This window comes from Mesoplodon mirus, assembly GCF_964341445.2.
Source record: "Mesoplodon mirus genome assembly, chromosome: 8".
Lineage (NCBI taxonomy): Eukaryota > Metazoa > Chordata > Mammalia > Artiodactyla > Ziphiidae > Mesoplodon > Mesoplodon mirus.
Window position 1 is genome coordinate 14,186,772 of NC_138984.1, and position 18,621 is coordinate 14,205,392.

The following is an 18,621-nucleotide window of genomic DNA, read 5'->3' on the forward strand; positions in this document are numbered from 1 at the left end:
TTGTTAATTTTACTATGAGATTGAAGTCAGTTGAGCCAACATTTAAAATTTACTGGAATTTCTCTAAGGCTGGTGTTAGAAGACAAGATTAATAGTTACTCAAAAGCTCTATTTCTCAAACTTTATATATATTCCTTTGAGAGCGGGAGTGGGGTGGCAGGAGGACTTTAGTAACTACCAGTATGCCAGCAAAACTGTATGATAAACATGATGAATCTTTTTAGGCATAATTTTACAATAAAACAAATCAAAGAAGAATTTCCCACTCTCACTTGGGGTCAGATGCTTCATTCTATACTTTTGATCTTCACTGGCGTGTGCTTACTTTTTCTGCTATTTGGAATACGCTGGCAAAGTCTGAAAAACGCTGCTTAAGGATAATGTATTAATTAATTCTTATGTAAGTAATGCTTTAAAGGGTATAATTCGGACTATATGAATATATATATATATAATAAGACAGTATATAAAATGTTAATAGTGCTTGGGATATTTAGTTTGGTTTATGAGAAACTGTAGAAACCCAGTTAAAAGCAGAAGCACATTTTGCTTCTGTGTTTTTAAAAAAAAAAAAAAAAAATCATGCTTCTTATTTGCAGATGGAAAGCCAGAAATTTTTAGCAGAAAACAGTGCTTCAGTATATATAAAGAAAGTAGAAGCTAGAATTAATGAAGAAATAGAACGAGTGATGCACTGCCTTGACAAATCAACTGAAGAGCCAATTGTAAAGGTGGTTGAGAGGGAACTCATTTCCAAGCACATGAAAACTATAGTAGAAATGGAGAATTCGGGGCTAGTACATATGTTGAAAAACGGAAAGACAGAAGGTAAGTGTTAGCAGTTGAAAAATAATTAAATTCTTATAGTTCTTCCAGGTTCTCAGTATTTTTTTCCTATTGTAGTTTATGAATGTCAGTTTTCAAGAAGTTGTGGTGTTTGTCATTAATTTATCACTGTTGTTACTTTACACATATTAATGAGGATTTTAGATATTCCTAGTGAATCAAGTGGCTTTTTTTCTTCTTTCATCTTAAGTCTCCTCACTTTTTGTTTTTCTTAACCCAAAAGGTAAGTTTAGGGACTTCCCTGGCGGTCCAGTGGTTAAGACCCCGTGCTTCTACTGCAGAGGGCACAGGTTCGATCCCTGGTTGGAGAACTAAGATCCCACAAGCCACACGGCGCACCAAAGGGGGAAAAAAAATAGAGTAGAGGAGAAAATAAAAGAGCTTAAAAAAAAGAAGATGATTAATATTATTTATAAGGTCAATGATCTCCTCACCTATTCCTGTACTTTATATTTCTATATCAGGGTGTTTAGACTCTTCTTTCCCACACACTCTCCTGTAGTTTTTGTGATTCTTTTATAATCTGAAGTTCCAATCTTAAAATTTTTGTAAGCATTTCTTTGGGAGTTAGTTGTGGTAAGGGTACCAGAAATGCAAAAATATGTGTCTCCAAGTTGACATACTTAGATAAATTAGTAGATTGGATATCTTGTTATAGAATGAAAGAGGAGAAAGGAGAATTGCTTAAAAGTAAACATGTTGGAGATAACTGTAACATTTACTCTTCTTGGCTATTTACCTGATTTTCCTAAAATGTTATTTTGTAACAAGTACTCTAGGAGAAATTGTAAAGAATAGTCATGTTGTCCTCCTCCTTAATTTCTGAAGGTTTTCTTTAAAACTATGACTGGATAAGTCACTGATATGGTATTAAAAAATAAACAAATTTGGTGCTCTTAGATGAAGTCTTAGCAATATTTTAGCCATGTATTTCTTATAAAATAAATACATATTGCCTGTTGGGTCATGTCATAGGTAGGGAATGGAAAAAAAATTTTTTTAAGTTAATAATTTAAAAGAGAGGAGGATGTAAGAGAAGGGAAAACAAAGATGGTAGGCAGAGAGGGTGTTCCATTCTTTCTCTAGTGGAATCTTTGCCTTGTGTTTTCAGACGGTTATATTTCTATAAATGTGCTAAGTTCCTAAAAAGTTGTATGTAAATTTGTTGTTTTTATTAAACTAGAGAAAGTTACTTTTTAAAAGACCCTTCTGGTAAACCTTTTTTTATAAAAGCAAAAAGCAAAACAAAAATGATTTTTAAAGATGTTTATCATGTTTTCTAAAATAAGCTGCTCCTGGATGCCTATGGTCTGTCAGGGATTGGCAAGCTTTTTTTGTAAAAGGCCAGATAATAAATATTTTAGTTGTTTGGACCAGACAGTAAGGTACTCATCTCTGCTGTAATAGTGAGAAAGTAAGCATAGAAAGTAACACAAACGAATTAAACTTGACTGTGTTCCTGTAAAACTTTGATTTTTATTTTTCAAACATTTAAAAATGTGAAAACCATTCTTAGTTTGTGAGGTATACAAAAACAAGCAGCGGGCTGTAGTTAGTCCATGGGCTGTAGTTGGTCCATGGGCTATAGTTTGATGACCCTGATCATGATCCCTGGCAGATAGGGCTTTATGAAAAGCATTTTCCTTTACTTAAAATGAGAATCTATCCTTTTTTTTTAAATAAATTTATTTATTTTTGTCTGCATTGGGTCTTCGTTGCTGTGCGCAGGCTTTCTCTCGTCGTGGTGAGTGGGGGCTACTCTTCATTGCGGTGTGCGGGCTTCTCATTGCGGTGGCTTCTCTTGTTGCGGAGCCCGGGCTCTAGGCTCGCGGGCTCAGTAGTTTTGACCCGCGGGCTCTAGAGCGCAGGCTCAGTAGTTGTGGCGCATGGCCTTAGTTGCTCCACGGCATGTGGGATCTTCCCGGACCAGAGCTCGAACCCGTGTCCCCTGCACTGGCAGGCGGATTCTTAACAACTGCACCACCAGGGAAGCCCTCAATTTTCTAATGTACTGTTCAGTTATTGAGTTAATGCTTTCTTAGTCACCTTGGGTGGGGGTTGTTGAGGAGGGGAGATGAAATGGGCTTGGAGTTTAGAGGCTAGGAAATGTTTGATGGGGAGGTTGTTGAGCATACCTGAATTGTAGTAACTGTAACCTGCATGGAGACTTGTGTTAAAGGCATTAAGTATACCTAACACATGGCAAGTGCTTAATAAGTGCATAAATAATGGAGTGTCAGAATAGCCACTTACCATAATTTCTATTTAGTACTTAATGTTCTCCACAAGTAAGCAGCTTTCTGTGATTCTAAATTAAATTTTAAAATCATGGCTTCAGTTTTCCTGGCTTTCCACTAGAAACCTAATTGCAGAATATCTTTAATTATGCTAGGCCCTGCTCGTGAGCAGTATGTCAAGAATATGTCAGAGACACAGCTTCACCATTATGAAGCCAAATATCTCATAAATCAGAAAGTGAAAAAGTTTTTTCCCACCATGAATGGAGGATGAATTGGATTGATAATTAAATGCAGATAACATTATGAAATTAAGTTTGAATGGTATCATTTTATTGTTTCATGAAGTGTATATAGAAATAATGATATCTAATTTTTGAATGATGCATATTTTTCGTTTTCTCTTTCACATTCTCCACTAAGCCATACATTTATATACAGTGAATTACATATAATGAAATTGTATTAATTTACATACTGTTAAATATACATGTGACTAAGCAAAACTGTAACAACATAGGAACAAAGTAGACAAAGTTGGGAACTATTTGATATGCCAAGTTTACTGTAGTATATATGTTCATAAATTATTGTGTTTGTAATATTTGTTTTTAACATGGGAAACTTGGTTGTAATTTATAACAAATGTGAGAAACTATAAGATTTGCTGTGTGTAGATTATTTTGGACATATATTATTGATGAAAGCATTTTTAATGAAATTTGCTTTTGAAAGTCATTGAAACAAATTTTGAAGCCCTTTTTGTAAAACTTGTGTCCAGGTATCTTTAAAATACATACAACTTCAGTTTTAAGATCTAAGTTGCTCTTATAAATGTAGACCAGGGTGGGCAAATTATAGCCTGTCTGCCAAATCTGGCCCACTATCAGTTTGTTTGAAAAAAAAAAATCAAAAGAGTAATATTTCATTACACATGAAAATTATATAAATTTTAGATCTCAGTGTCCATAAATCAAGTTTTATTGGAACACAGTCATGCCCATTCATTTATGTATTATCTGCAGCTTCTTTATGGCTACAGTGGCAAAATCGAGTAGTTGTAAATGAGACCATATGGTCCACAAGTTTAAAATATTTACTCTCTGGTGCTTTACAGAAAACAGTTTTCCAGCCACTGATTTAGAAACTGCTGTACTAACTCCATATTTAAAAGTTCTCAATCATAAAGCCTTTTTATTATCATTGTAAAGTTTTGACACTATAGCCTCCCAGTAAATTCTTATTTCATAGATAAATTAGACGTATGGAAAAGCAGTATTTTAACTCCACATTTTAATCTTGTAAAAAGTAGAGTCCAGAGTTTTCCTTCTAAATAAAAACGATGTAGTGAGATAAACCAATTTTTAAAATATACATATTGGCTTAGGTCAACACCTGGGAAATATTAGGGATTGCTCTGAGGAAAATATTAAATAATAGGAATTTATGCTGTAAATTTCACATGAATTTTACCATGATGTATAATGAAATAAATCCTAGTATATTTAATTTTATTTTGTTGTCATGGTTGTCATTTGAACTTTTGAGATAGATATACTTAAAAATTATCTGTAAGACTTTAATTGGTTTTTAAATTTCTTCCTTATTACATTAACTGCCAATTATACGACAGTTAAAGTTATCCTTTTGATAGTTGTTTTGCAGTATTAACTAGATTCTAGATTAGAATTATATAGGCTAAATTATGTAGGAACTCAAAAACTTCAGTTGTCATTTTTTGTGACTATTCTGTTTGGACATCTCTTCCATGTAAACTAAAATTTGCTATGACATGTTACTGATGCTTTTAAAGTATCTCATCTGTAAGACGTATTTTGTAAATTGCAATAATAACCATTAACTAGCCTTTTTTCCCCTGTTTTCCTGGGTTTTTTTTTTTTTTTATAGTTTTTCATGTGGTCAGCAAATGATCATAATGGAGAAATAGCTTCTTTAAGTATCGCAAATCAGCATGAACAGAGATTCAAATTTATTTTCTTAATTTTTAATGTAGCCAATTTGTGTGTTCGTTCTGATTGCAGACCTTGCTTGCATGTACAAGTTATTTAGTCGTGTGCCAAATGGTTTGAAAACGATGTGTGAGTGTATGAGTTCCTACTTGAGGGAACAAGGTAAAGCCCTTGTTTCTGAGGAAGGAGAAGGAAAGAATCCTGTTGACTATATCCAGGTAAGTAAATACAGAAGATTCTCTTTATCATAAAGTAATTTTGACAAGTGCTTAAAAAGTTCACTTTTACAAAGCTATGTAGTATGTATTTCTGACTTAATTTTTCCAATGGTAAATTAATATGTAATTATCCTAAATATTTTAGAATTTTGGAAAGCATGTACATTTATATCAGGGATATAAACTCAGCCACTTCTTTTCATTTATTAGCTTGTCTGATGAAGAAGTCTTTATTTAAATAGTCTCAAAAATGAAAGTTCTTTCTACTTTTTTGTATGCTTTAGTGTTCATATACTACCTTAGTGTGTTCAAGAAAAAATAACTGTGTTTTAGTGACTTTTTGGTTCAAGATATTATGCTTTCAAGCAGTACAACAAATACATTATGCACTCAAGTTTTTCATATTTTAATAAGCTTTCTCTATGTATTTTTAAAGCTAATTTTCTCTCAGGCTCACCCATTCAGTCAAGATAGAGGAAGGTGGGGAGAAAAAGTGAGGAGAATCTTTGGTTCATCTTTTAATAGAATAATACATAAATGGAAGGTAGAGTACTCTCTCTCCACTGACATTTTTAACAGGCTTAGATACAGGCTTGAAGATAGCAATATAGAATCTGTAAGTTTAACACTGAATGCGTACATTTATTACCAGCAAAGTTAAACATGTGTAGTTACACATGTATTGTTTATAGAAAAGTTATTATAATGTATCCTAAGTTTCTTTGTTTTTATTTGGAAGGGCTTATTGGATCTGAAGAGTAGGTTTGATCGCTTCCTCCAGGAATCGTTTAATAACGACCGGCTCTTTAAACAAACTATTGCGGGTGACTTTGAGTATTTTCTCAACCTCAACTCCAGGTCCCCTGAATACCTCTCATTATTTATTGATGATAAGCTGAAAAAGGGAGTCAAAGGGGTAAGTATTAATGCATTTGAAAATATCTTAAGTTTTATTTGTAGATATAAAATTAGGAAATAAAATATAAAATAAGGGAATTTTGTAGATATAAAATTAAACAGTCTTCCTTTGCTGTGCTTAAACGTGCACTGTGATATTTGAAAGGATTGTTTCAAGTATTTGAAATGGTCAAAAGTACTTTGACATTTCATTGAATGTAACTGGCATCAAAAACAACTACACATCCATAGACTTGAGATTGTGAGGGTTAGATATGCTATAGAGATAATAAGGAACTAGAAAACAGCTATCCATGTGGCACATAGAATGTTGCTTGCTGTCACCTGGTTCTGGGCGTTATGTATCAAACAATACTTGAGTGCCAAAAATTTGAAGGCACAGACTAGAATAGGTATCAGAAAATAGTTTGAAAGCATATATGGAAGCTCAGTTTCAAGCCTTTATAATATATCTGGGATCTTGGAAGCTCACTACAGCACAGAAAATCAAAATAAGCAGATTGTGATCACAAGTAAATTGGTCTTCTTGACTTCGTCTTGGGATTTGTGAGACAGAAGGGCAAAGCAACAAATAGGTAGCTATAACAAAGAGACAAATAAGAGGAAGATTACTAAGGGCACCAAATAGAAAATACACAGCTGAGTAGTCTACCATAGTTTTTTTTTTTTTTTTTTTTTTTTTTCTGTACGCGGGCTTCTCACTGTTGTGGCCTCTCCCACTGCGGAGCACAGGCTCGGATGCGCAGGCTCAGCGGCCATGGCTCCCGGGCCCAGCCGCTCCTCGGCATGTGGGATCCTCCCGGACCGGGGCACGAACCCATGTCCCCTGCATCGGCAGGTGGACTCCCAACCACTGTGCTACCAGGGAAGCCCCACAGTTTTTAATATAAACTTAATGCAACCTGCCACAGTATCACCTTGCCCTTATTTAAAAGATTAGGGGCAAGAGGCCTTTTTACTTTTGGAATTATAACAAATTATTACCGTTCTGGTTGCACAATTTAGATTTTGAATGAGCATATATAAAAATACCTGTCTTTTGGCCATGTAAGTTTCTGCCTAGATACTATGCAAGGGCATGGTAAAATTCTTTTATGTGATTAAAATTTCATTTCTTCTGTTCTCAGTCATCCTTTAATCCAGCCATGTATCACTTCATGCCTCCCTTTCAGAGGTAGCCCACTGGGAAGTGGAACTCCATTCCAGCCCCTGATTAATGCTGCACTAGATGAGGATTTAAGAGTCTGCTACTAGATAAAGTAGGAGGCACTTCCTCTCACTAGATCCCTCCTTCTGACATATCTCAACCAGATGTTTATGTTTGTTATCAAACAGTGTTTTTAAACTATTGATGAACTGTGATGCTGTTTTTGTAGAACTAAAATTGTGTAATTGTTAAATTGTCTTTTCAATGGTTTGCAGCTAACAGAACAAGAAGTAGAAACAATATTGGATAAGGCAATGGTCCTTTTTAGGTTTATGCAAGAAAAAGATGTATTTGAACGTTACTATAAACAACACTTGGCAAGGAGACTTCTCACAAATAAAAGTGTTTCTGATGACTCTGAAAAAAATATGATTTCTAAGTTAAAGGTAAGGTGTATTTAAGATGGAATAGAGTGCACGTAACTAACGACTATCACATAATTGAGCACCAGCAACATGTGACTGGGCAATACTTAATTGATTTAAAATACTTATTTCTATAAATTAATAAAACTAGATTTTTTTTTTTTGAGCAGGCTGTACTTATATTTGTTCAAGTTCTGGGACATTAACAGTGTGCTGGAATTTCTCTTGGTGTGGCAGATACATTCATTCATGGAGATCTGGGGGAGGATTAGTACAAGGGAAACAATAAAGGGAATATCACCATATAGTTTTGTTTCATAAAGTGTGGTCCACAGACTACTTGTACCCATATCACCTGATATGGGTGTTTCTTGCTGAAAACATAAGAGTTCTGAGCAGTACCTTCAGTGAGGTTTATGGGAATCTCAGAGAGAGTCTGGGAATTTGTATTTTAAAATAAAATTCCTGGATTAATCTTAATCACACTGAAGTTGGTATCCACAGACATAGACCAACTGTTGGAAAGATTTAGGAAGGATGACAGTAACATGGAAGAGTTTCTTTGTACATTTTCTAATAGTAAAATCCATAATTTATTTGTATATATTTGTTTTTCTTCCACAGACTGAATGTGGATGTCAATTCACATCAAAACTGGAAGGAATGTTCAGGGATATGAGCATCTCAAACACAACTATGGATGAGTTCAGGCAACATCTACAGGCCACTGGGGTAAGATTCTTCATTAATTTCTACTTATATAAATGTGTTTATGTGAAGTCTTTTGTAGTGGGCATTTTCATCCAATCAGATACTGAATTGCTGATGTTATTTCTTTATTTTTTTTTAAACTTTTATTGGAGTCTAGTTGATTTACAATGTTATATTAGTTTCAGGTGTACAGCAAAGTGAATCAGTTGTACATACCGTATATCCAATCTTTTTTAGATTCTTTTCCCATATAGGCCATTACAGAGTACTGAGTAGAGTTCCCTGTGCTATGCAGCAGATTCTTATTAGTTATCTATTTTATATACAGTAGTGTGTATATGTTAATCTCAATCTCTTACTTTATCCATCCCCCCACCCCATGTCATTTCTTTAAATGCCATTAGTGACAACATATGTATTGTCTGTGAGTGCTTTAAAAATTATTTCTCCCATATAGCCTCTTTTTCTAACTATTAATCTTAAAATATTTTTTCTTATAAAACTTAGTTTGTCTTCCCCACTTGAAGGAATATACTAAAAATTTAATAAATAGTGATTCTGCTGTTATAACCATTTTTAGGTTAGGGAAAGAATACCAGGCTTAGGCAAGCTTACTGAGTTTTAATGCTCTTCCTTTTACTTTACCCCAGGATGGTGCTATCTTAGAATTGTTACCTGATTTTCCTGTACGTCAGTATTCTTATTCATCTGAAATGTCAGGATAAATGGGCCTGACATCCTCAGGGTTGGTGGAGGGTGAACTGAGTATAAAAACACTGATGCTAGTGTGTTATAAATGTGGTTTTGTATTGTGATTCCCAGAAGGCAGTAAGCTGCAACGTATAGGGCCTTGGAGTCCAGTGGGGTTTTGTGAAGATTCAGTGGGATTTAATGAAGTTCAGAATTTTCCCTTCTCTCTTCTTTTTTTTTTTTTTTTTTTTTTCTTTTTCCCTTTGCGGTACGCGGGCCTCTCACTGCTGCGGCCCCTCCCGCCGCGGAGCACAGGCTCCGGACGCGCAGGCCCAGCGGCCATGGCTCACGGGCCCAGCCGCTCCGCGGCACATGGGATCCTCCCAGACCGGGGCACGAACCCGCATCCCCTGCATCGGCAGGCGGACCCTCAACCACCGCGCCACCAGGGAGGCCCTCTCTTCTTTTTTTTAACTGTTTTTCAACTGTAACTTTAAGTTTAGAGAACTCCACATTTTTTCTTTAATGTTTTCTCTCTCAACTGACCGTGTACTACTTCATAATTAAGACATGTCACAACTATTAAAAAAAAAAATTGGAGGTCTTTTCTTTGATATTTAAATATAAGATCATCACCTCCACTGGTCCCATAGGTCTCATCACAAACAAAATATGTGAAAATACCTAGTTCTGTAGAAATGGACATTTATATATATTAAGACATTCTGACTCAGAGGGACTTCAGTTTCCTCTTTGTTATAAATAGTTGTGTGATTTGCCTCGGGTGTTTACAGTGGAGAAAGGCTGAGAGCAGGAAAGATAGACTCTGTGATAAATAGAAATTTGAGTGGGCAGGGACTGAATAATGTGATAGATGTTTTTCTCTCTTAGATTGTTCATGGATTTGTGCTTCATTCTGTCTAATGCATTGATAAAATCATATTTTCATATGGTACATTTTTTGTTTTGTTTTTCTTCCACTAGTGTTACACATATTAAGAGCTATAAGGAGATAACCTGGTCTGAATAAATGCTGTATTGAAACCATGTAAAGGAATGTTCCTGGATGGGTCCAGAACCCTTACTATTTTTTTAGCTAACTACCTTATCTGTGGTAGTTGAAGGCCTTTTGATAAGAAAATTACGGCCTTTATTGACTCTCGACCACTCTGTTGCACTTATTTCATTTAAAAAAGAGGGAATGATTGTTCAACATGATCATTTTATCAGGTTGTTTGCTTTTGTTATTTTCTGTTGTTATGAAGTTTGTGCACTTTGTATTCTTTCATTTTGATGATTCAGATATATCCTGCACTTTATGGTGGAATATTTGTTTCATAATTTGTTAACCCAGTAAGTAGAGTACTTATCAAGATGCTCAGAGTTATATATCTGCTAATCTGGTTGCAGCTTTAACTTTGTAAGGCCATTATTTGCATGCAATTATTGGCTATTTTGTAATTGTTTAAACTAAGGATCTTAAGCTTTTATGTCTCCTAAACCTTAATCTTCATTAGAAAGATTTGATGAAAAGTGACAGAGGAATCAAAACAAATCTTGAACTTTCTGAAATCTTGGAACCCTTTTAAAACATCATCAATCCTCAGATAATTCTCTGTAACTTTCTTAAAGGTTCTTGGCCTGTTGAAATATACCAAGAGAATGACTCTTCTGTTTCCTTTCAGAAGTCATATTAACAAGTACTTTTCTTAAAATGCTAAATACTTGTGGTATATTATATTTAGATAAGTCATATTTATTATGCTGAGGGAAATTTAAGTGTTTGTGCATTTTTTCCTGTGTTTTACTTTTTTAATGGGGATAGGAACAGGAGAACCACCTTGCTATCATATTTCTGTTTATTTATATCAGCAAATCATATCACATCCAGACAGACATTTCTGGTACCTCTGTTTCTGTGTACTTGTCCCTGTCATGTGCTATCTTGGAAAATAAGCTGAATGGCTTAAAAATATTACTAAGAGGGGCTTCCCTGGTGGTGTAGTGGTTGAGAGTCCGCCTGCCAATGCAGGGGACACAGGTTCGTGCCCCAGTCTGGGAAGATCCCACATGCCGCGGAGCAGCTGGGCCCGTGAGCCATGGCCGCTGAGCCTGCGCATCCGGAGCCTGTGCTCCACAACGGGGGAGGCCACAACAGTGAGAGGCCCGCGTACCGCAAAAAAAAAAAAAAAAAAAAATATATATATATATATATATATTACTAAGAGAGCTAGAAAGAAAAGGTCCAAACCATTAGAGTAATAGTTCCTTGAGGTTCTTTTTCTTTTTCCTTTTTTTAAAAAATAAATTTATTTATTTTATTTATTTATTTTTGGCTGTATTGGGTCTTCGTTGCTGTGCGCGGGCTTCCTCTAGTTGTGGTGAGCCAGGGGCTACTCTTCGTTGCAGTGCGCAGGCTTCTCATTGCGGTGGCTTCTCTTGTTGCGGAGCACAGGCTCTAGAGCGCAGGCTCAGTAGTTGTGGCGCACGGACTTAGTTGGTCCGCAGCATGTGGGATCTTCCCGGCCCAGGGCTTGAACCCGTGCCCCCTGCATTGGCAGGCGGATTCTTAACCACTGTGCCACCAGGGAAGCCCTCTTTTTCTTTTTTTTAATTTAACAAATAACTCATTGTTTCTGTGCCAAGCGTTGTTCTAGGCACTGGTTATACAGCAGAGAATAGACAAAAATCCCTGCCATGTTGGAGCTTACTTTCCAATCTGGGAGACAGATGATCAACAAGATAAGTAATTACATAGCACCTTAGCTGGTGATAGGAGATATAGAGGAAATCTGTAGCAAGGAAGAGTGGTCGAGGAAGGCCTCCTTTAAAAAATGACATTTTGAGGAAAGACTTGAAGATTAAGGAGCAAGACTTGTGGAGATATGGGAAAAGAGATGAAAGACTTCATTGTCTTGGGTGGATTGAACCAAGTTGTGACCCCCTTCCCAATTACAAGTGTACAAAGAGTTCTCAGCCCCTTCTCCATTCATCATCTAAGTAAGAGTCTGCTGTGATCATCTCTCCTATGTGTCATGTAAGATTTCTGGATTCAATTTCTTTAAAATAGAGTAAATCATTTATTAGATATTTATGAAGAAATCTGAGTGTGGAATACTTCTTGATATTTATAAACTCATTTTTCTCTTTAAAGAATTTCTATCACTAAATCATCCAGGTTACATAAAAATTGAATAATGGTTTAAAACAAGCTGTGAATATTAAAAATAAAGATAATATTTCCCCCTTTAGAATTTCTGTTGATGTGTTTTATTTTTGTTTTCTTAAAATTGTAATTTATTTAAAAAGAAGAAATATCTAATTGTGATGGTAATGCTAGCATATATTTTGTAGAGGTAGTCAAACATTATGCAAATGCTTATAGAGCATCTGCTGTGTAGAACTGGATCTAGTGTCCTATGCAGAGGTTGTTAGAATGTGAGCTACATGTGAAAACTTGGAGGTTTTGGTCAGTATAGTTGAAATGTGACTGGGATATTAGAAATGTGTTGTTGCTGTGTTAAGATGGTAAAAATGTTTAAAAGCTGAGATGAAAGGTATTATTCTAGAATTTTCCCTAAAATGATACTGATAATGGCCCCTTGACATTTTATCTGAAAAAAATCTTGAGGGCCAAAAACTCTGTACTTTTCAATGACACCAGTAAGACTTTGTTCATATGCTAGGAACTTTGATCAGTATTGTAAATTCAGCATCTTAAGCAATAATTATAAATGTGCCAGGATAGTTAAAATTAGGAAAACATTGGATGAGTGTAACTTTTAAGAAGATGTGTTTTATTTGCTGGATGTTGGATATGGAGATAACTACTTTGATAACTCTAACACAGTGTCTGTATGGAACAGATAACACATCCTAACTAATTAGGGGGGAACATTTTCTTCTCTTTTCCACAGGTATCTTTAGGTGGTGTTGATCTCACAGTTCGGGTGCTCACAACAGGTTACTGGCCCACTCAGTCAGCCACACCAAAGTGCAACATCCCACCAGCACCAAGACATGCTTTTGAGATATTCAGAAGGTAAATGTATATCAAATTTTATATTTCTAAGTACAGATTGTCCAGAATTTAGATAAATTTGAGCATTCAGTAGTGTCTCCAATTGAAGGGGAATATACTCCATTTTTTAAATCCCATGTTATCCTTTATGCATTTAATATGTAAGGATGAATTGCATAAACTTTTCAGAGGAATATCAGTGTGCTTTCTTCAGCATTAGTGCATGGTTAGGAGTATATTTTGTATTGTTGATGTCTGATACTAGCTTGGGGTGACTTGCTTATTGGGTTCCCTATGGAGAAAGGTGGTCATATAAACAGCGGTGGCTGAGCAGCAGCCAGGGGCAAATAAATGTACTGGTAGAAAGTACTTAGTGTACTACCTTTATCACTTAATATCTAGCTAAGTTTCTTAGGTCTGTTTCCCACCCAGCCACCCCCACCCCTTATTTAGGGTTTCTTTTCTGTAAAAAAAAATGGGAACGGAACTTGATTCCTAAGGTTTTGTTTAGCTTTTGAAGTCTCCCTTACATATGTGTTTGTTAAGGGTTGGTAGTTTATAATTTCAAATATATAAATTACATGATTCTCAAAAACCTGGTTTGATTTGCTGAAGGTTTTACTTAGCCAAACACAGTGGTCGACAGCTCACACTCCAGCATCATATGGGTTCTGCAGATCTCAATGCCACCTTTTATGGACCAGTTAAAAAGGTAAATATTAATAGTTTGAAGGTATTTTTATTAAGTAACTTAAAATTAGTCTACAGAAGTGATTTGTGACTTTTGTTGACTTGGATAAATTATTTCTTTTATTTCCTTACCTGTTTCAGATATTAAAAAGAGGGAAACTTCGGCTTTGATTTATTGATTTCTGTTCCCTTAGTTGCTAACTTCATTTGACAATATGAAGACTATACCAGTAGCCTTCCTTGTGGAATAAATAATATAATTACATGTTTTATTTATAAGATTAGATTTGAGATAATATTGCATAAAATAATGGATTTGAGGGCATAAAAAGCCATGAGTCCCTTTTTAAAATTCTCAGTCTCCTATAATCCTTATTTCCAATAAATTGAAACCGGGAAAGCTAACACTTAAGATTTGTGAAAATGTACAAAATGTTGCTAAAGTGATTATTTAAAAATTAACAATACACTAGAGAAGTGCCTTCATTTAAAGAAGTAACTGCTTTTTTATATGTAAAATTGTGAGGTTTAGAGTAATAATTTACTTTCATTGCTTGGTATAAATCAAATCAGGGTCATTTGGCTTCAAATGGCAAAATAATAAAAAGCTTCTAAAAAAACATTAAGAATACCTAAGTTGTCATCTTGGCAGCAAATAACAGTTTCATTCAATATTTTAATTAAAATCTTATTTGTCACTAACACTGAAGTGTTTTTTTTAATATTGTTGAAGATGCCTATATACATGTTCTAATTTTTATACTTAATTGAAGTGGGAAATAGTCGTTAGAGTTCAGTTAGTTGAATAATGTTTGACACTATTATATATTTAACTGTAAGTGGGAAGGTCAAGGATACATACTAAAGAACTCAGCTTTTAATTATTGCTTTCTTGTTTCTGTTTTAAAGGAGAGGTTTTTTTCCCTAAATAATCATGTTATCTTTTGAGGTTTTATTAAACAGATCAGTAGGTTTTAAAAACATAATTCATATGTTAATTATTGAGGACTGAATTTCTACTTTGTATTTCTAAATCATAGAGCAGGAATAGGCTTTAAGGATGGCAGAGGTTTTTTTCTCCCCATCCTCTGCTATTATTTGAACTCTTACCATGATCAGACCACACAGAAAGAAACCTAATACTATTTTAGGATAGTAGTATAATGGCAGTAGCATCTTTATAAGTCCATTATTATCCCATTGTGTACTGTTAACATAATTCTAGTTATAAATATAAGGAATTACTCATTACTTGCTCAGATACATTAAAATGTTCATAATGGAAAAAAAATGGGACAGTCCTAAATAAAGACTTTGTGTGCATGTATACACACATATTTACACGTACACTTTTAAAATAACATTTCCTTTTTATATAGGAATGAGTTTATATCATTTTGTTAAGGAGAGGTTGGGCATTACAGAACTTATTTTTCAAATATACTGTTAAAGTTACTAGGAGATAATTATATCTTGTTTCTATTTTTATATTTAAAAAATTAAACAGGAAGATGGATCTGAAGTTGGTGTTGGAGGGGCACAAGTAACTGGCTCTAATACGCGGAAGCATATATTGCAAGTCTCCACTTTCCAGATGACTATATTAATGCTCTTCAATAATAGAGAAAAATACACATTTGAGGTATGGGCTGGTTACGTGAATTTTAACCAATTGTATTGTTTCAGATTCTCACCTGGCATTTGGGTTGTTCTCAGATTTAGACTGTAGTGAATAGAGCTGTATGTTTAACTTTTTAAAGAAGTTGCCAAACTGCATCCCGAAGTGATTTTTACCATTTTACATTCCTGCCAGCAGTGTAGGAGAGTTCTAGTTGCCCCACATCCTCTCCAAAATTTAGTATTGTCAGTCTTTTAAATTTTAGCCATTTTAGCTGGTGTGTAATTGTACCTATACATTGTGGATTTAATTTCTTTCCTTGACTAATAATAATGACATTGAGCATTTTTTATTTGTTCATACGCCACTTCTATGTCTTGTTTGGTGAATTCTTTGTTCATATCTTTATCAGTTTTTTTAAAAGTTCTTTACAAATTCTGGATACAAATCCGTCGTCAAATCTATGTTCTGTGAATATTTTCTCACAGTCTGTCACTTGCCTTTTCATTTTCTTAATGTTATATTCTGAAGAGCAGAACTTTTTAATATTGATGAAGTCCAGTGGCCACTTCTTTACGTTTATGGTTCATGCTTTTGATATCCTATCTAAGAAATTATTGGCTATCCCAAGTTTGCAAAGATTTTCTAAGTGATTTATAGTTTTAGCTTTTACATTTAGTCCTATGATCAATTTCAAGTTAATTTTTTTGGTATGATTAGAGGTAAGGATTATTTCCTCCCCACACATAGGTATTCAGTTGTTCATTTCAGCATCATTTGTCAAAAACACTAGTCTTTCCCCTTTGAATTACTTTGAGCCCTTTATTAAAAAAAAAAAAATTCAGTTGACCATATATATGTGGGTCTATTTCTGCACACTCTGATCTATTTCATTAATTTCTATGTCTATCCTTATGCTAATTTTACACTATTTTGATAGTGTCAACTTTCTTTTTTTTTCTTAGAGTAACTATATATATATTATAATATACTTCTTATTTCTCCCATTAAGTCATGATTTGATTGAATTAAATTCATTTAGTCTTTTCCCATACCTTTGGTGAGTAGGTTGGAGTTGAAATGAAGATCGTGTGATTTTTAATAAGTTTAAATTAAAGATAAAGAATATTTTTAAAAGCTGTAGAATTATAGCCATATTTATACTTAACTGAAAATCAATTTTCAGACATAGGTGAATGAATATAGGAAGAAAGAAGTTTAAGTTTGAAATGAAGAGCAAGATTAAATTCTAGGCCTGTTTTAATACTCATCTCCATATTCCCTTTTTGTGACGATGATATAGTTAAGGGATGACTGTTTTTATGTGATATACCTCAAGGAAAGATTTTGAAACGTAAGTGTTTTATTTTTAGGTTAGTGGCTAAGGCAAGAGGTTTTGCTCTTATAAATTTCCAAGCGTGTTTTTACCTAGGGAATAACTTGAATTTTCAAGCACAAGTTAAATGTGATTGAGTTCTAAAGAATATTGATTAAGTAAGTATTGAGTACCTTACCCAAACATTGTAAGCCTTTTCAGACAGGTGGAATTGAATTATCTTTAACAGCTTGGATGTTTTAATCTGCTGTTCTCATGGATAATATATTTGAAACAAAATAAGCTACTTGATAAATGCTGCAGTTGGTTTTCAGAGTCCTACTTTATAAAGAGCTGGCAAAAATAATGGGATAAACAAAAACATAAATTGATCTTCTTAAGCCATTATTGGAACTGCTAGTAATTTTAATGCTTCAAGCTTCCTTTTCTCGTCCCAGTCAGCTTGCAATCAGTGAGGCTAGTGAGCAGTGATTTAGGTAGAAGGTAAAATTAAGTAGAAAATTCCTGTAATATTTTAAATTTTAGCTAAGTCACAAACCAAGAAGCCTGAGCGTAAGTAAGTAAAATGCCATTCCTATGGCTCCAGAACCTTCTGACTGTTTGCATCTCAAACCGGGGAATAGTGAAAAGGCACATGAAGTTTTTTGTCTTTACTCACACTATGTGCTTATAGTCAGTCTGCCGCATAAGTTTTATTAGACATCTCTTTTACAGAAATCGCCACAAGTTAGAGGAGACAGTTAAAAGTATTTAACTATAGTAATCACTAAAGGAAGCTGATCTCTTATCTTTGAATATTCTTTCTAAGTTCAGTAAGATGGTGTATTCATTATTTAATGCTACACAACAGGTCTCAAATTCATGTTTTAAAACAACCACTAACAGCTTATTATCTTTCATGGTATTTGTGGGTTGGGGATTCAGGAGGGGCTTTCTGGGTGGTTCTGGCTTGGACTCGTTCGTGAGGTTACATTAAGATGTCAGCTGGGGCTTCAGTTGTCTAATGTTTGTCTAGGGCTGGAAAATGCTATTGGTATGTGCCTTCTTCCACGTGGCTGGCAAGTTTGTTTTGGCTGTTGGTAAGAGGTCTTAGTTTCTCTCCACATAGGCTTTACCAAACATGGCTGTTTGATTGTCCTTGCCTCCTGATGGCTAACTTTCCCTAGAGCAAGCGATCCAAGAGACCCAGGCAGAACCTGCAGTGCCTTTATGACCCAGCCTTGGACGTCACGTATCGTCACTTCCTTATTTTGTGGGTCACTCAAGTCAGCCCTGATGCAGTGAGGGGACCACACAAGGTTAAAACATACCAGGATCATTGTGGGCCATCTTGGAAACTGCCTACAAAAGGTGACGTTTATTGTAGTGTCACATTTAATCTATAGTAGTCAGGCTGCTCAGGCTTTTTCCTCTTTTTATATAGTTTTTGGAATGAAGTCCATATTGTGACTTAGAACAGCTAAAATACAGAAATACATATGGTGGTAATCTGTACCTTGGATTTTTAGTAATAGCATTTAATTTTTGAAAGAGGTATGGATATTAATACATATTTTTCTGAATGTTCTTTATTATACTGTTCAAAAATTTCTGAGAATGAGTCTGAAATATAAAAGCTAATTGTAGACAGTAGCAAAATTAATGTCAGACAGAATTTGAATAGAAAACCATTAAACAACAGTGGTAATTGATATTTCATCGAGAACTTATGACATTAATGTGACATAACAATATATGAAGGAAAATGGAAGTACAAGGAGAAATAGATAATTCCACAGTTACAGAAATCCCTCA

The 18,621-nt window shown here is 34.7% G+C and overlaps 1 protein-coding gene across 2 annotated transcripts in view; it reads left to right on the forward strand.

Moving 5' to 3' along the window:
- The window catches only part of CUL3 (cullin 3), a 105,856-nt gene that overhangs the window by 62,948 nt on the left and 24,287 nt on the right, over window positions 1-18,621 (forward strand). For both annotated transcript variants that reach the window (XM_082629755.1, XM_082629756.1), the window contains 8 exons: window positions 600-828; window positions 5,126-5,271; window positions 6,011-6,187; window positions 7,612-7,782; window positions 8,386-8,493; window positions 13,080-13,204; window positions 13,799-13,895; window positions 15,381-15,515. In XM_082629755.1, coding sequence (XP_082485881.1) covers window positions 600-828; window positions 5,126-5,271; window positions 6,011-6,187; window positions 7,612-7,782; window positions 8,386-8,493; window positions 13,080-13,204; window positions 13,799-13,895; window positions 15,381-15,515 — 1,188 coding nt within the window. The remainder of the gene's footprint in view (window positions 1-599; window positions 829-5,125; window positions 5,272-6,010; window positions 6,188-7,611; window positions 7,783-8,385; window positions 8,494-13,079; window positions 13,205-13,798; window positions 13,896-15,380; window positions 15,516-18,621) is intronic.